The following is a 15,426-nucleotide window of genomic DNA, read 5'->3' on the forward strand; positions in this document are numbered from 1 at the left end:
ATGATGATGATGATGATGATGATGATGATGATGATTGTGACGGTCACAAAACTGTTTTTATTTCTACAACATAAGGATGAAGTTTCCCTCATGACTCCTGTTCATTGAGCAGAACTGCAGCATTTATTTCTCTGTCTGTGTTGCATGCGTCCCACTGCATGGACTCATTTATGGTGGTGCTACTAAAAATATCAGTTGCCAGTTTATTACGTCCACCTGGGTAAAATAAAAAAGTAATTGCTCCTCTGATGAAGGTTATAATGTTGAGTTTTTGTTGAAACTGTTTAGAGAGGTGATGATTCGTCTTTATGGTCCTGTTGAGACTGCATTAGTGCTGATGTTGACTTGTATTGTCTTTAGAGGAGTTTCTACATTTTTGTCTACCTCATTGTTCTAAATGGAGAAGAAAACAATATTTGAAACACAAAAACTCAACATTATAACAGTCATAAAGGTGGATTTATTGCAGGACTGTTGAATTATCTGCATTAGTTTTAGCAGGTGTGTAAATTGTAGACAGCAGTATTTTTCTCACCTGAAAGAGTGAACAAGTTAACAGGATGTATAGTAAAAAGTCAAAGAGAAGATTCCATGTTTTCATTGGAGATATGGAGGAATAATGACTGCATGTGCAATACAGCACAATATATGCAACATGCAGCACTGTTATAGACACTGTATAAAACAATGTGATGAGACAGGACTGACTGGAGAGACTCTGACATGCAGAATTAAATTATATACTATTGAAATTTTATATATATGTTGATTTTTTAAGCACACAAGTTGCTTGTACTTACAGCCTGTTGCAAATAGTTAATTGGTAAATATTTGTTTATTTTAGGGCTGCAACTAATGCATTGTTTCATTATTGATTAATCTGTTAATTATTTTCTTGATTAATCATTTAGTTGTTTTGTCCATAAAATGTTAGAAAATGGTGAAAAATGTTGAAAAAAGTCCAAGTTGACGCCCACAAATGTCTTCTTTCATCTCATCCAACAGTCCATGATGGAGGTGATGGAGTTTCTTCTTCCTCAACTTTTTTTTCAAATAACACATTAAAAATGTTGTTTAGTCATTGTTGTAGCGTTAATGTTACATCACCTGAAAAGCCAGAGAGCTGGCTGAAGACAGCTCAGGAAGGTCTACGTGTCAGAACCAGAGGAACTAATTACATTCCAGAGACTTCCTACAACTTATTTCAACAGTTCTGTTTTAATCAGACGACAAATTCAACACACACATCAAGTCAACAATAAATCAAGTTTATAGTCATTTATTTCTTTATATGTGTATTTTATGTTTATTGTTACAAAATGTATTTTGATCAGACTTGGCTGTGAGGGTCGGTGAGTGATTCAGATTCAGATCAACTTTATTATCCCACACAGAGAAATCCATTTGGTCCAGTGCTCCAGACATAAAAGCACCAAAGGATCCACAATAAAAACAATAGATACCCAATAAGACCTCAACATAATCATAATAAAACACATTTGATCACACTGAGACACAATAAAATCAAATAAAAACAGTCAATCCAAAATCATTAAAATCACATAATTACATCACATAATATGATAATGTTGGTGGGTCAGTGCTGCTCAGACACATTACTGTCTACACACCTGGTTGAGATTGAACACATTAGTCAATAAGTGACAGAGACTGACAGGCAGAGAGGTGAAGGAGTCAGTTAAACTGTCCCTCAGATTATTTGTCATGTTTTCATCTTGTTGGATCAAACACAGACAGGAGTTATTGATATATGAATAAGACTGTGCAGTTTCTGATTTCAGACACTAATTTTCCATTTAGAAAGCTGCAATAGAGTGTAGACTCCACACAAGGTGGACTTGACTCTTGTGCCCTCAAGTGGTAGAAGACTGAACTTATCACTACTTCACTACTTCTCTCTTGTTGTCAATATTTGCTCTTTGAACTGTGATTCAGTGTTTCTCTGTGTATTCATACAACAGATAGACTTTAATCCTCATCAGATTTCATGGAGAACTTACTCCAGTGCCAAATGAACAGCATCTACTGGTATCTAGTGGTTCTACTTGTTAAAGGACCAGTTCACCCAAAACTGCTGAAAAACATTTTGTGCGTAACCTCTTGTGATATGTGTAGTCATGGAGATAGTTTTGGTTTTATTTGTCCAGTGTTTGAGATGTCTGTCACCACACCAGTTCAATGGAGTTTCATTTGTGGTTCTCACAGCACTGAAAAGTTACATTAAATTAAAATCAACAGCAGTGTGTTTTTCTAGAAAGTGTGACTGTTACTGTGGATAATCCACAGAAAATACTGTAAAAAGATGTCAGATTAGTTTAGTAGAAAGTCTTTCCACTCAGAATTGTTGAGAATGTGTCCTGTGGATTGTCCAGAGTAAGTGGGGACATTGTTTTTTAGAAAGACGTGATACTGTTGAAGTCTTTTAAATGTCACTTTTTAATGCTCCTCCATTGTATTGGGATGGTGGCAGAAAACTCAGAGACAGATATCTCAAAAACTGTGAAGATAAAACCAAAAATAGAGAATAATCCTCAAAATACCTGTAAACCACTCTGTGAATCTAAACATGTTCTGAGTCTGTAGTGTTGATTAATAATTAATAACTGCTGTTGATAGACACTGTTGTCCCATAATGCAATGCACAATGGAAATAAAGGAACTACTGACAGCTGGTAAAGAGTGACACCATTGTTGTCAGTAGTGCAGCGGCTTTGATTACAGCTTTAAAAACATAAAACTAAAGTCACACATTTGTAGAAGAAAACTTTATACCCAATATTTGTGAACTTATCAAATTTGAAAGTGGTAATATTGCTTTATGCATTAATTTGATTATTACAAAAGATATTTTGTCACATGATCTTTGTGCATACAGTATATTATCACCATCACTTATCATTATACACATAACTATACTGTATGTCAACCTGTAAAAATGAAGAAAAAAACACTGACAAAGCAAAACTTGTTTGTATCTTGTTTAATTCATTGTGTCAGAAGTTGAACATGATCAACAGAGCAGAAGATGCCACATTATTCCCACAGTTGGCTTGTTTAGACAATATTTAAACATGAGCTAAAAGGTCAGTTACAACAACATAAAGACTCTTATTCACTGACTTTTATCAAACACACATCAAAAGATTAAATGTTTTACATGTTCCTATTAGAAATGAAACTGTAAAAATATTTAAGAATAGTCATGACATGTTAGAAAACATCTGTTTCACATGAGCTTTGTTCTTTATCATCATCATCATCATCATCATCATCAACAGCATCATTATCTGTAGCTCATGTCATTATGTATATAGTTGTGTTACAAGATGAATAAAACAAAAACTTTTGTACTCATTAAAAAGTAAAATGCAAAAATAAAAGAATACAAAAAATAATGTTTTTAAAAGATAACAAAACTGTTTTCTAGTCTTGTTCAACACATAATATCTAAAAGAAAAAAGTTACATTAACAACACATGAAAGGACGTCTCAGTATTTGTTCATGAATCAAAAAGTAATTTGCATCAACATGCAAACATTTGAACTGATGACAATTTATTTACTTTAATCTCCAAGAAAACATTAATAACTATTTTATTTTAACATGTTGTGTTTTACAAGTAATGTTAAAGAATAAAACTATAAGAAATGTAAAAAGCAGTAAAACATGTTACAAAACAGCATCTCATTAGATGACCTTTCAACTACATAGACCTTCATCATCATCATCATCACATTGTATTTAAGATAATAAAATAAAGAAGAAAAAAAGGTAAATATTTAAAAGTCTGAGTGATTGTTTCTGTGCACCAAAAGTCAGTTGTATCAATATTTGTTATTGATTGACTGGTAGTAACCATTAGAAAGCCAACTGAAAACACTGAATGAACCATGCTGACATCTTCATCATCTTCATCATCGTCATCATTATCTTGCACACTGGTTACTATTCACATAGTCACATATCAATATGAAGAAAGAAGAAAAAAAAAGAACAAAAACAAAAAAACTAATATTATAAATCATGACCTTTTTTTCATGAGGTCTTTGTAGAACATTATAATTGTCATCGTCAGCATCATAATTGTGTATTTACATGTATGCAAATGAAACTTGAAAAAAGAAAAAAACTAAACATTTGTAATGATCACAAACCAAAATATAAAGATAAAACCATAAAACATCATCTCTTTTTTACATGATCTTTGTTGTACGTCATCATTTTCTTTATCATTATCATGAACACCAGTCATTAATCATGAGAGAAGAAAACAAAACATCTGTAATCTCCAAAAAAATAAAAACACAAAATAAAAAGTAAAAGGAATATTATAGAAAAAGTTGAACAGTCTAACAACTATTTCCAGCTTTTCAACTTCTCAACAACTTGTTCAACTCATCATTTGTTCATCATGTTCACCAGACCAAATGATGCCACAGTATTCACTGTCAGCAGCTGCTTTAGTCTGTTTGAAAGTCATTTACATTAAAAACAAAACAATATACATTAAAACAGTATTGATATATTTTGAATTTAACTAATTGAATTTGACTGATCTGATCTGCTGCAAGCTCTCATGTGTTTAGTCCTCGTGTCCTTTTGCTCCTCTCCAGTGTTCATTTTTGTTAGAAAAAAACTTGCATGTTTAAAATGTGGTTTTGTTTAAAGACATTTGTATGTTGTTCACTTTATGTTGAAGGCATCTTTTAACCCCTTCAGTGCTTGTTCCTTTGTGATTCTCCTCCAGGCCTCTGGAACATCAGCTGGCTTGGCCTTATATTCTTGAGCAAATCTGTCATTGTATTTTACCAGTACAAACTTCCAGTAGTCAGATGCCTCCATGCTGGGATCTGGAGGAATGTGCCAGTCTGGATAGTACTTGGTGTAGTCTTTGTAAGGATGCCACTCTCCTTTAGTATCTCTGTTTCTGAATGTACATTCACTTTGTATATCAGTTGTACACAGTGTTGCAACCAGCTTATCACTGTCATCATAACTGTATCTAACAAGACCTTGTGGCCGATGAACAGCTGCATGATGCTGCTCGTGTCCTTTGCCTCCAGCCTCACAGGGAACTTTACAAAATGGACATTGTTTTCCACAACCAAACACTCGCTTGAAAAGCTCCTCCTGTGGTTTGATTGGAAGTTTGTTCAGAGTCTCAGTGATGTTTTCAGACTTTGAGAATTCCTCCTGAAGCTGTTTGTTCAAGTCTTTTATTGACATTTTGAGGCTGTTGATAAATGGATGACATGTGCTTTGGATTTGAAACAAGGTGGTTTTTTCATTCTCCACTGAAATTGAGATGTCTTTAATCAAATACTTCCGCATGTTGCTGATGAGCTCTGTGATGCTTTCATTGTTGTCTGGCAGTTGAACACCACCTGGTCCTTTTGTGGCCTGCTCTAAGGCTTTTGTGATTTTGTGAACTATCACCTTCAGATTCTCTTGTTTCAGTTTGCACAAAGTTTTGTTCTTTGACATTTGTTGCTGGATGTGCTGAAATATCCAATCTTTAACATATATTTCATAGTTACAAATGTACTTGACAAAACTGTCAAAGTCGTCCTTTTGCAGCAACTCTTCCTGAATGTTGTACTGGAAAAAGGAGCGGGAACTGAACTCTGCTGAATGACAACTTATCAAAATTTCATCCACAATGTTTATTCCCAGAGATCTGTTGATGTACTCTTCCACAGCAGGTTTGATACAAAACTGGACAAAAGTCTTTGCTTTGCGCTGACAATCATCTCTCTCTTTGTATAAATCAAGAAAATCTAACAAGTACTGAGTCTTGTACTTCTGCAGCTGAATTTCAAGATCATTATCTGACAAGAATAAAACTTCTTGTCCAGACACATTTCTAGTCACATCGGTCCACATCTTTTCAAACTCATGTGTCAGCTGTTCATCAGACAGTTTGGAGTTTTTACAGGCACTCAGGAGCTTCTTGACCTCGCCTTCAATCTTACCTCTGCATTCAGTCTGAATGTCCTCAACTTTTTTTTTACTTTTTTTCAGCTCAAGGACACAATCCAATTTATTCTTCACTGAATCACTGATTTCCTTTGCGAGACTACTGATGCTGTTGAAAAAGTCACTTTTGTATTTTTCTATCAGATTTACATTCTGGTCTTTCTTTTTGTAGTAGTTTGTAAGTTTCTCCTTAATTTTTCTTTCTTCAGATTTTATTTTTTCTGACGCCTCTGATTTTTTTGAATCAACCAAAATGCTCCAAGTTTGAATATCAGATTCATTTTCAGAATTTAAGATTTCCATCTCTGCTTCTGTTTGCCAGGAGAGGATTTCTTCTCCGAACTCCCCTTCCCATTGACTGAACTCTTTGCAAAGGTTGTCGTAGGCCTGAGCCACAAGAGTGTTTCTGAAACTAAAGATGAAGTTCTCATATTTCACTGCTTTCCAGAGACTTCTGATCCATTCTAGAAACTCTGGGATCTGTGAGACGTCATTGCTTTGGTCTGTTTTCACTGTTGCCAAAAGATTTTTCTTGAAATCTGCTACAGCTTCACTGTAACCTGTGTTCACTGCTGCCATCGGAGGGGTTCCTTGCCAGAGTCCTGGGATGTTCCAGTGGTTTTTGTCCATGTCATAGTCCAGCACATCTGTGAATGCTGTAATAGAAGTCTTCTTTTCCATTTCAGCTGCAATTTTTGTCATTTTATTGAGCTGGTCCCAGAGCTTCTTTCTATCTGTTACGGTATTTTCATGAGCTGAAACTCCAGAAACATTTTGATGCACGAAATGACAAACTGGCTTTTTACCAATTTCCTTCATTCTCAAGAAGGCGTGAACTGCAATTTGCAGGATGTCTTTCATTTCTGTTGCATTTTCCATTGCGAGGTTGATAATGGTGACATCACTTAAACCAATCACAAAGGTTGCCAGCTGGTTGTCATGCTCATAACTTTCCTCTAGTTCTGCCAAATCAGGAGATTTTAGACCCTCTGTGTCAATGAGAACTATAAATTCATAATTCAACTCATGTTTCATATCCTCTCCAACTTTGAGGAAAAGCATATAAGCTCCTCTTGTGCATCTGCCGCTGCTGACAGGAAACTGCACACCAAACATGGTGTTGAGGAGTGTTGACTTCCCTGTACTTTGAACACCAAGCACACTCAGTACTAACAGTCTGCTCTTCCCTCCAACCTTCTTGTGAAGCTCCATCAGCACATCTGTCACCCATCTCTCTGGGATGTTGGAAGCATCTCCATCCAAGAGCTCTAAAGGATATCCATCCAACAGCATTTCAGCTGCCAAACCAGGGAGACGAGATATTTCATCAGCAGTGTTTCTTGAGCCAGAAATTGAGAACTCATAGATGAGTCCCATCTCTCTCATGTAATGCTCTACTCCTAAAGAACTCTCCATCAAAGCCTGTTGTGACTCTGCAGTGAGATTTTTATCTTTCTTCTTGCATTGCTCTTTGAATTTGTTGCGCAGCTCAGACAGTTTCCTCCGTGAATGTGTGTTAAACTTGAGTTTCATCCACTTAAGAAAAAAATCTCTTTCTTCTTTGTCACTTGTGGATAAGGTTTTAATAAAACTCTTCATTCCTTTGGACAGTTTTTGTTTGCTTTGCTCCTCCCTAATTTTTTGTTTTTCTGCCTGTAGCTGGGATTTATACTCTTCAGGGCTTGAGTCTCCAGATTTCAATTTACACTCCTCCATCTCTAACTCCGATAATCTTTTCCACTTAACTCCCTGAAAAGGAAGTTGTTGTTTCTTGTAGTCTGGTACACTCTGCTCCCCAATTCCTTTCACAATCTCCTCAACTGCTTTCTTTTGTTTTTCACTTGAGTTTTCATCCACAGATAGACCAAATTCAACAGCTATTTCAACCATATTGACAATGTTCATTGTGGGTGTTTCTTCTGGCAGTGAGGTCTTGATGGCTGCACAAAGTTTCTTTAAGAACTCTGCAACATTTACCTTTGAGTCTTTGATTTTCACACTGCTGTTTGGTAGCTCTAACTCTTTCAGTGTTGTCTGGACAGACATCATGTCCTCTCTGGCGTTGTCCTTGCGATTAACAATCAAGAAGAGTTTGGATTTCACATCTTGAAGAGAAGTCAGAATCTTGTGCTCATTTTCTTCAACTTTGTCCAGGAACACAAAGGTAGCAGTTGACACTTGAAAAAGAAACTTGAATTGTGCGAGTGACTCACAAATGTCTCCTCTCAAATTGGCAAAGGCAACTGGTTCTGGAAATATGTCAAGATTTTCTTTGCCACAGGGAAGGTACCAGCAAACCTCGACCAAACCATTGGCAATTTCTCTTTTAAGTTCTCCTCCTTCCATATCTCTGTGTATGAAGATGTTGTGATTCTGTTGACCGCTGCTGAGAACATGATTCAAAACCTGTGACTTGGACAAACTACAGTTTTTCAGCCTCACAAAGGTAAAGAATGGTATATTTGCTTGGACAATATTGTCTTCAACAAATCCTTTTGATTCAGACAAATCATGTGGACGCCACTCTTTGACGATGTCTCTCAGAGCCCACAGCATCAGTGAACACTGACTGTTATCACCATGAGGCAACAGCAGTGGGACAGAAAACTGGCACATTGACATCTTGAGGGCCATTTCCTGTTGCAAGAAGCTGTCAGCACAAAGAAAGAGTGCGACTATGAGGTCGAGAGGATTAACCTTGTTGTCTGCAGAGTCATCTGCAGTGACCAGGTCAAAGTCAAATGGATCACTGTTTTCGTCCTCCTCATCATCATTGTTTGATAATTGTGTGCAGTTTCTGCATTCTGTGTTGATTTGAAAGAGTTTCCTGAGAAAGCACCATGGTATTTTCTCCAGTGATTCAACAGTTTCATCATAAATCCTGTTTTTGTTGATTTCCAGAAGAGACTGAAGAGTGAGCTTGTTGGGATAAAATTTCTTCAGTCCAAGTTTGGAGAGAAAGTTGAAAAAGACTATGAGGGAGAAAAAAAAGATCACTTGTAAAAACAAGAAAAATTAACAGAAAAATGAGTAACCCTCTATGACTTAGCATGTTATATAACATTAATTTTATTTGTATGCCATTTTTAAATGTGTTTTCAGTGTTGTATTGGCATCTATGGAGGACCTGATTTGATTCAGTTCTGCATTGTGATTAGTTTGTGGAAAACAGGCCCAAGATTGTGTTTTTTGTGAAATATCTTGTTTTCTGAATCATTGATGTCTTTAATTAACGTGTGTTATGAAATGCAGTTGTGTTTCTGGTTTGTAACTGTGTTTTGTTCAATGTTGCTCTTCAGGGTTTATTCTTATTACAGTACAGAAAATCAGTTGCATTGGCCAGTGTCAATTTAATGTAAAATTATTGTTCTTTAGAAAACCTCTTTCTTTCTTTTTCTTTCTTTCTGTATTCTCTACCATGTTTTCAAAATACACTTACACAACACGTAGTTCCAACCAAGCAATCTGATTGGTCAACTAGACATTTAGAACGTGCTCAAATCAGCATAACAGCAACACCTAGCTGTGCTCAAATGAAAAAAGCCTCATCACTAAAAATATTACTCCGCCATTCATTAGAACTACAGACCGTGACGTCGCGCTAACAACAACAGTCACTTCTGGGTAGATGACTGGTGGTTGATTTGACTTGCTGAGATATGTGAACTTGGCAAACTTGTTTTTTTCTGTTGTCATTTTCAGCCGAAACTGTAACGTTTAAAGATATATAGTTAAACATGATGGTCTGACATATGTAACAGTGTTGCTTTGCTAGTGTCTTTGGTTTGTTTTGTTTTGTGAGGGGATCTGCGGTGAAAACCCGGAGCAGACTTTTGAATTGTTTTTCTTTTATGTTTGTGAAACCGGATTGAACTGAACTGATTAGGGCTTGTGGGGAAAACAAAACGGACCCTTTACTGAGAGGATTGACCTCTGAGACTGTGGGACGAGTTACAGACACACACCGATGTCGCTTTGCTTGCTTGATTTAATCATCTATTGAAAACTGAACTGAGTTGTACTGGTTTTTGATGATGTGTTTTTCATTGCTACTTGCTATTTATTATTTATTTATTTATATTTATTGTATTTATTGTTTTGTGTGGTTTGACTGAGCTATTTCCAACTATTTTCTATGAAGTAACAAACCTGTTACAACACACACACACAGTCATGTCGATGAGGCCCTCTGACACGGCTAAGTCATCCAAAAAACTGAGGAATTCAATACTAACAGATAAATTTAGAGCAGAGCAATATCCAAACTGTAAGACTCGCTTTACCAATGTTATTTTGTGATTATCATTTGTTATGTGAAGGATTACTTCAGGCCATAGCGCTCACATATCTGTTTCACTTCTTCATGCAAACTCTCAGTGTGCTGTGTATTGAAGCACTTACTTGGATTTAAAATATAGTGCCATGTTGTGTTGCATCATTACAAATTCACTGATATATATTCATTTCAGTCAATATATGATTATATTTTGAATAATTTCTTATTGAATGAATTGAAATTTTATTCAAACACCACATGATTGGACACTTTATGGTGACAAAATGTGCTTAAATCAAAAAAAAAATCAAACAGAATCTGGAAAACATTAAAACGGAGCTCATAAGGCCCTACATGACCTCTACTGAGAACACTTTTTTTTTCCATTCAGTGGAAAACAACTTATTTAGACTTCCAGACATTACTTAGTGTAATGATAGTGTTTCAATTTGAGTCTGATTTTATATTTAATTATTTTGAATATGAGGATGCATTGTGCATGTATGTAATTTATTCATGTATTAATTTATTTATTTGACTCTCTTTAAGCTCAAGTCTATATAAAATATTTAATTAAAAATAAACTTGTATATCTAAAAACTGATTATTACAAACAAAAATTAAGCAATTAGGCTTTTATTAATGAACACAATCTGATTATTAGTTTTTTTGTTTATTAAACTTGAATTTGAAATTGACCATCAAGAAACTGTAAAATCACTACAGGCTGCTATGAAACGTTTCCTTTTGTTGAGACATTTAGTCTCAAGTGTGTGTTTGTTTGAATTTATCTCAGTATTAACATCTATATCAACACCATCTTCACCTCCACCTGCTTCACTCTGAACTGATGCTGCTCCGTCTTTCTCTCTCTCTCCACCTGTTGCAGTGACTTGTGTTTATTTTTTGCAACTTTGATTTGTCTCATCACTTCATCTCCTTTTTGTTTCCTTTGAACATTTTTGTTTCATACTAATGTATCAATAATTACATTACACTGAAGATCATGGTATCATAATTCTACGATAATTACATTAATATTTTGAGTTTATCTCAAACATTGGAGTTGAACTGTGGCCAAAGTAAATATTTTATAACAGAGTTCATGTTATCATTTCTTTTCTGGTGATTTCACATAAATCCCATTGTTGAACTGCATCTATGAGTTCTCCTTCCTGGTTCAGACCTTCATAAATGTCTCTTGGTTAAAACTAAATCTACTTCAATAAATGTAGGTAATGTGAGTGGGAGTGTACCTGTAGGCTCTCGTCCATCTGTGTCCATCGTAGTCGAGGTCAGTGTTTTCTCTTCATTCCCCTGCTCTTCAACATCTAGACACACAATTATATATCATCTTTTTGTTTGACAGAACCAGTCCATCTTAAAAAATATATAAAATGCAATCCATTAGTGCGTTAAAATACTGCACATATTTCAAATCATCACTAACTAGATACAGTTATGATCAACTTCAAATTATATTGTGAAAAAATGCTTTGTGTCACATTTCAATACAAAACAGTCAAATGGTTCCAGCATACTGAGGTTCACTGACACCTGACATCAGACTGCAGGAGACTCTGGGACTGTCTCATGCATCTGTTGTATTTATACTTGATGTAGAAATCAAAAGTATTTGATACAACTGAACAACAGGTTTCTATTTACCTTTATCTCGGGTTCTGAGGAGGAGTGCAGTGAAGAGATATCTCAAAACACATTAAGTGTGATAAGTTATGTAACAAGTTATGTTGAGAATGTGGGGGATAGTCAACTCCAGCATATCTGTAAATTCATTCTTAAGCAGGTGTAAACAGCCATGATTAATCATCAGTCTGTTTAATCACTGCTTCACTTCTTCATAGTTATCAGGACTTTTTTTCATTGTACTGTCAGCTACATTCATTAGAAGTGATTTTCAACTTGCTGTTGATAAACACCTTTACTACCCTGCTGAAAGGAGATAATAATGTTATCATGAGTCAAGAAGCCCTTGAGTCGAATCTCATTTTGTCAGTTGTCACTGAACTTTTTCTAGTTACAGGACAACAGCATGGTAGACTATCAAGTCTTGCAAACTCTCTCTTGTTTCAAAATTACCTAACTACAAAGTAATGTAATGGAAACAGAGATAGATCATAGGTTTTTACATCACAGATGATGATCAAAAGGCTGTAAAATACGAGTCTTAAAGGTAAAACATAACGTTTGGTATGTAGGCTGTAATGGGAGGTGAGTGTAGGGCAGCTGCTCTGCAGGTGAACTGGAATGTTCTGTAATCTGATGTGAGTACAGCTCTACTCAACAGTGTAGTGAGTAATGCAAAGGGTCTCTACCACAAAGTGAACCTAGTGAGCTAGCATGCTGCTAACATTGGAGCTAATATTGGAGTTGAACTGTGGCCAAAGTAAATATTTTATAACAGAGTTCATGTTATCGTTTCTTTTCTGGTGATTTCACATAAATCCCATTGTTGAACTGCATCTATGAGTTCTCCTTCCTGGTTCAGACCTTCATAAATGTCTCTTGGTTAAAACTAAATCTACTTCAATAAATGTAGGTAATGTGAGTGGGAGTGTACCCATAGGCTCTCGTCCATCTGTGTCCATCGTAGTCGAGGTCGGTGTTTTCTCTTCATTCCCCTGCTCTTCAGAATCTAGACACACAATTATGCATCATCTTTTTGTTTGACAGAACCAGTCCATCTTAAAAAATATATAAAATGCAATCCATTAGTGCGTCAAAATACTGCACATATTTCAATCATCACTAACTAGATACAGTTATGATCAACTTCAAATTATATTGTGAAAAAATGCTTTGTGTCACATTTCAATACAAAACAGTCAAATGGTTCCAGCATACTGAGGTTCACTGACACCTGACATCAGACTGCAGGAGACTCTGGGACGGTTTCATGCATCTGTTGTATTTATACTTGATGTAGAAATCAAAAGTATTTGATACAACTGAACAACAGGTTTCTATTTACCTTTATCTCGGGTTCTGAGGAGGAGTGCAGTGAAGAGATATCTCAAAACACATTAACTGTGATAAGTTATGTAACAAGTTATGTTGAGAATGTGGGGGTTAGTCAACTCCTGCATATCTGTAAATTTATTCTTAAGCAGGTGTAAACAGCCATGATTAATCATCAGTCTGTTTAATCACTGCTTCACTTCTTCATAGTTATCAGGACTTTTTTTCATTGTACTGTCAGCTACATTCATTAGAAGTGATTTTCAACTTGCTGTTGATAAACACCTTTACTACCCTGCTGAAAGGAGATAATAATGTTATCATGAGTCAAGAAGCCCTTGAGTCGAATCTCATTTTGTCAGTTGTCACTGAACTTTTTCTAGTTACAGGACAACAGCATGGTAGACTATCAAGTCTTGCAAACTCTCTCTTGTTTCAAAATTACCTAACTACAAAACTAATGTAATGGAAACAGAGATAGATCATAGGTTTTTACATCACAGATGATGATCAAAAGGCTGTAAAAATACGAGTCTTAAAGGTAAAACATAACGTTTGGTATGTAGGCTGTAATGGGAAGTGAGTGTAGGGCAGCTGCTCTGCAGGTGAACTGGAATGTTCTGTAATCTGATGTGAGTACAGCTCTACTCAACAGTGTAGTGAGTAATGCAAAGGGTCTCTACCACAAAGTGAACCTAGTGAGCTAGCATGCTGCTAACATTGGAGCTAATATTGGAGTTGAACTGTGGCCAAAGTAAATATTTTACAACAGAGTTCATGTTATCGTTTCTTTTCTGGTGATTTCACATAAATCCCATTGTTGAACTGCATCTATGAGTTCTCCTTCCTGGTTCAGACCTTCATAAATGTCTCTTGGTTAAAACTAAATCTTCTTCAATAAATGTAGGTAATGTGAGTGGGAATGTACCTGTAGGCTCTCGTCCATCTGTGTCCATCGTAGTCGAGTGTTTTCTCTTCATTCCCCTGCTCTTCAACATCTAGACACACAATTATATATCATCTTTTTGTTTGACAGAACCAGTCCATCTTAAAAAATATATAAAATGCAATCCATTAGAGCGTTAAAATACTGCACATATTTCAAATCATCACTAACTAGATACAGTTATGATCAACTTCAAATTATATTGTGAAAAAATGCTTTGTGACACATTTCAATACAAAACAGTCAAATGGTTCCAGCATACTGAGGTTCACTGACACTTGACATCAGGCTGCAGGAGACTCTGGGACTGTCTCATGCATCTGTCATATTTATTTTTGATATAGAAATCAGAAGCATTTCATACACCTGAACAACAGGTTTCTGTTTATAAATTAATGGCAACTCTGCTGCCAGTTCTTTACCGTTTTTGTTGGAAAAATCTATAACAGTGTAGGCTGGCTGCTTACTAATCCACAACAGTTTGTTTTCTACGTCACATATTAAAATAAAATTCTGGGTGTTGGGTAGTTGCCAAGTTTCCCTGGAAGTAGATCCTTATGCAGTTAGCTACAATAGCTAAAGCAGGGACATCATTTCTGTCATTATTTTCAGTCACACTGAGATAAACATTTGAAATAATTTGAATCATGAATCATAACATCTAATGATTAAAACTCTAACTTTTCAAATACTGTGCTGTGAGTCCGGCCTGTCAATCAAACATGCCATTAAAGGCGCAAGTCCCAACGAAACGAATGTGGCAGCAGTAAATAAGCCCACAATTAATTAATGACATTGCGACATCTAGTGGTGAAAGCTAGACGTCAACCTAAAGACCTTAAAATAAAAAGGTTGGAGTTGCATTTAATTTATATGGAGGCTCTTTTTTGGACTCTTTTTTGTGGCATAGCAAAAAATGTGAAAAGCAGAGTTTTAACTGAGCTAAACATCCCTGTATTAAACCGTTTTCATGTCCTAACAGTCCTATGCAGGTTTTGACCCCAGTAGTTTCTTACAATATAGTGATATTAAATTGGGTCATATTGTCATGGACCACCGCCATGTGACATGCACACGATTTCAAACCAAGATGAAACAAAAAAGAAAAGGTCTCAACTACCAAATAATTATTTATTTTTCACATAGAGGTGTTTGCTTTTGCCCACATTATTCCTAGTCAGGGGGGAAATGTGCGTCCATCTGTACTCAGGGATGACCTAACCTTGA

At 35.8% G+C, this 15,426-nt stretch overlaps 1 protein-coding gene across 1 annotated transcript; it reads right to left on the reverse strand.

Moving 5' to 3' along the window:
* Window positions 1–4,683: 4,683 nt before the first annotated feature.
* On the reverse strand, window positions 4,684–14,305 carry LOC121897011 (interferon-induced very large GTPase 1-like). The gene is made up of 3 exons (XM_042411242.1): window positions 14,182–14,305; window positions 11,531–12,930; window positions 4,684–8,970 (listed from the first exon to the last, which is right to left on the reverse strand). Exons 2-3 carry the CDS (start codon window positions 11,556–11,558, stop codon window positions 4,706–4,708), a joined length of 4,293 nt encoding a protein of 1,430 aa, XP_042267176.1. The 5' UTR covers window positions 11,559–12,930; window positions 14,182–14,305; the 3' UTR covers window positions 4,684–4,705.
* Window positions 14,306–15,426: the final 1,121 nt, after the last annotated feature.

This window comes from Thunnus maccoyii, chromosome 1 (genome assembly GCF_910596095.1).
Source record: "Thunnus maccoyii chromosome 1, fThuMac1.1, whole genome shotgun sequence".
Taxonomy (NCBI): domain Eukaryota; kingdom Metazoa; phylum Chordata; class Actinopteri; order Scombriformes; family Scombridae; genus Thunnus; species Thunnus maccoyii.

What these genes read in the sequence shown, in the direction of transcription:
- LOC121897011 (XM_042411242.1), bottom strand. Translation starts at nt 11,558, where the DNA reads ATGGACACAGATGGACGAGAGCCTACAG. An exon ending in AGATGGACGAGAGCCTACAG is followed by an intron (nt 8,971 to 11,530) that starts GTACACTCCCAC and finishes TCTCCCTCATAG; the next exon opens with TCTTTTTCAACTTTCTCTCC.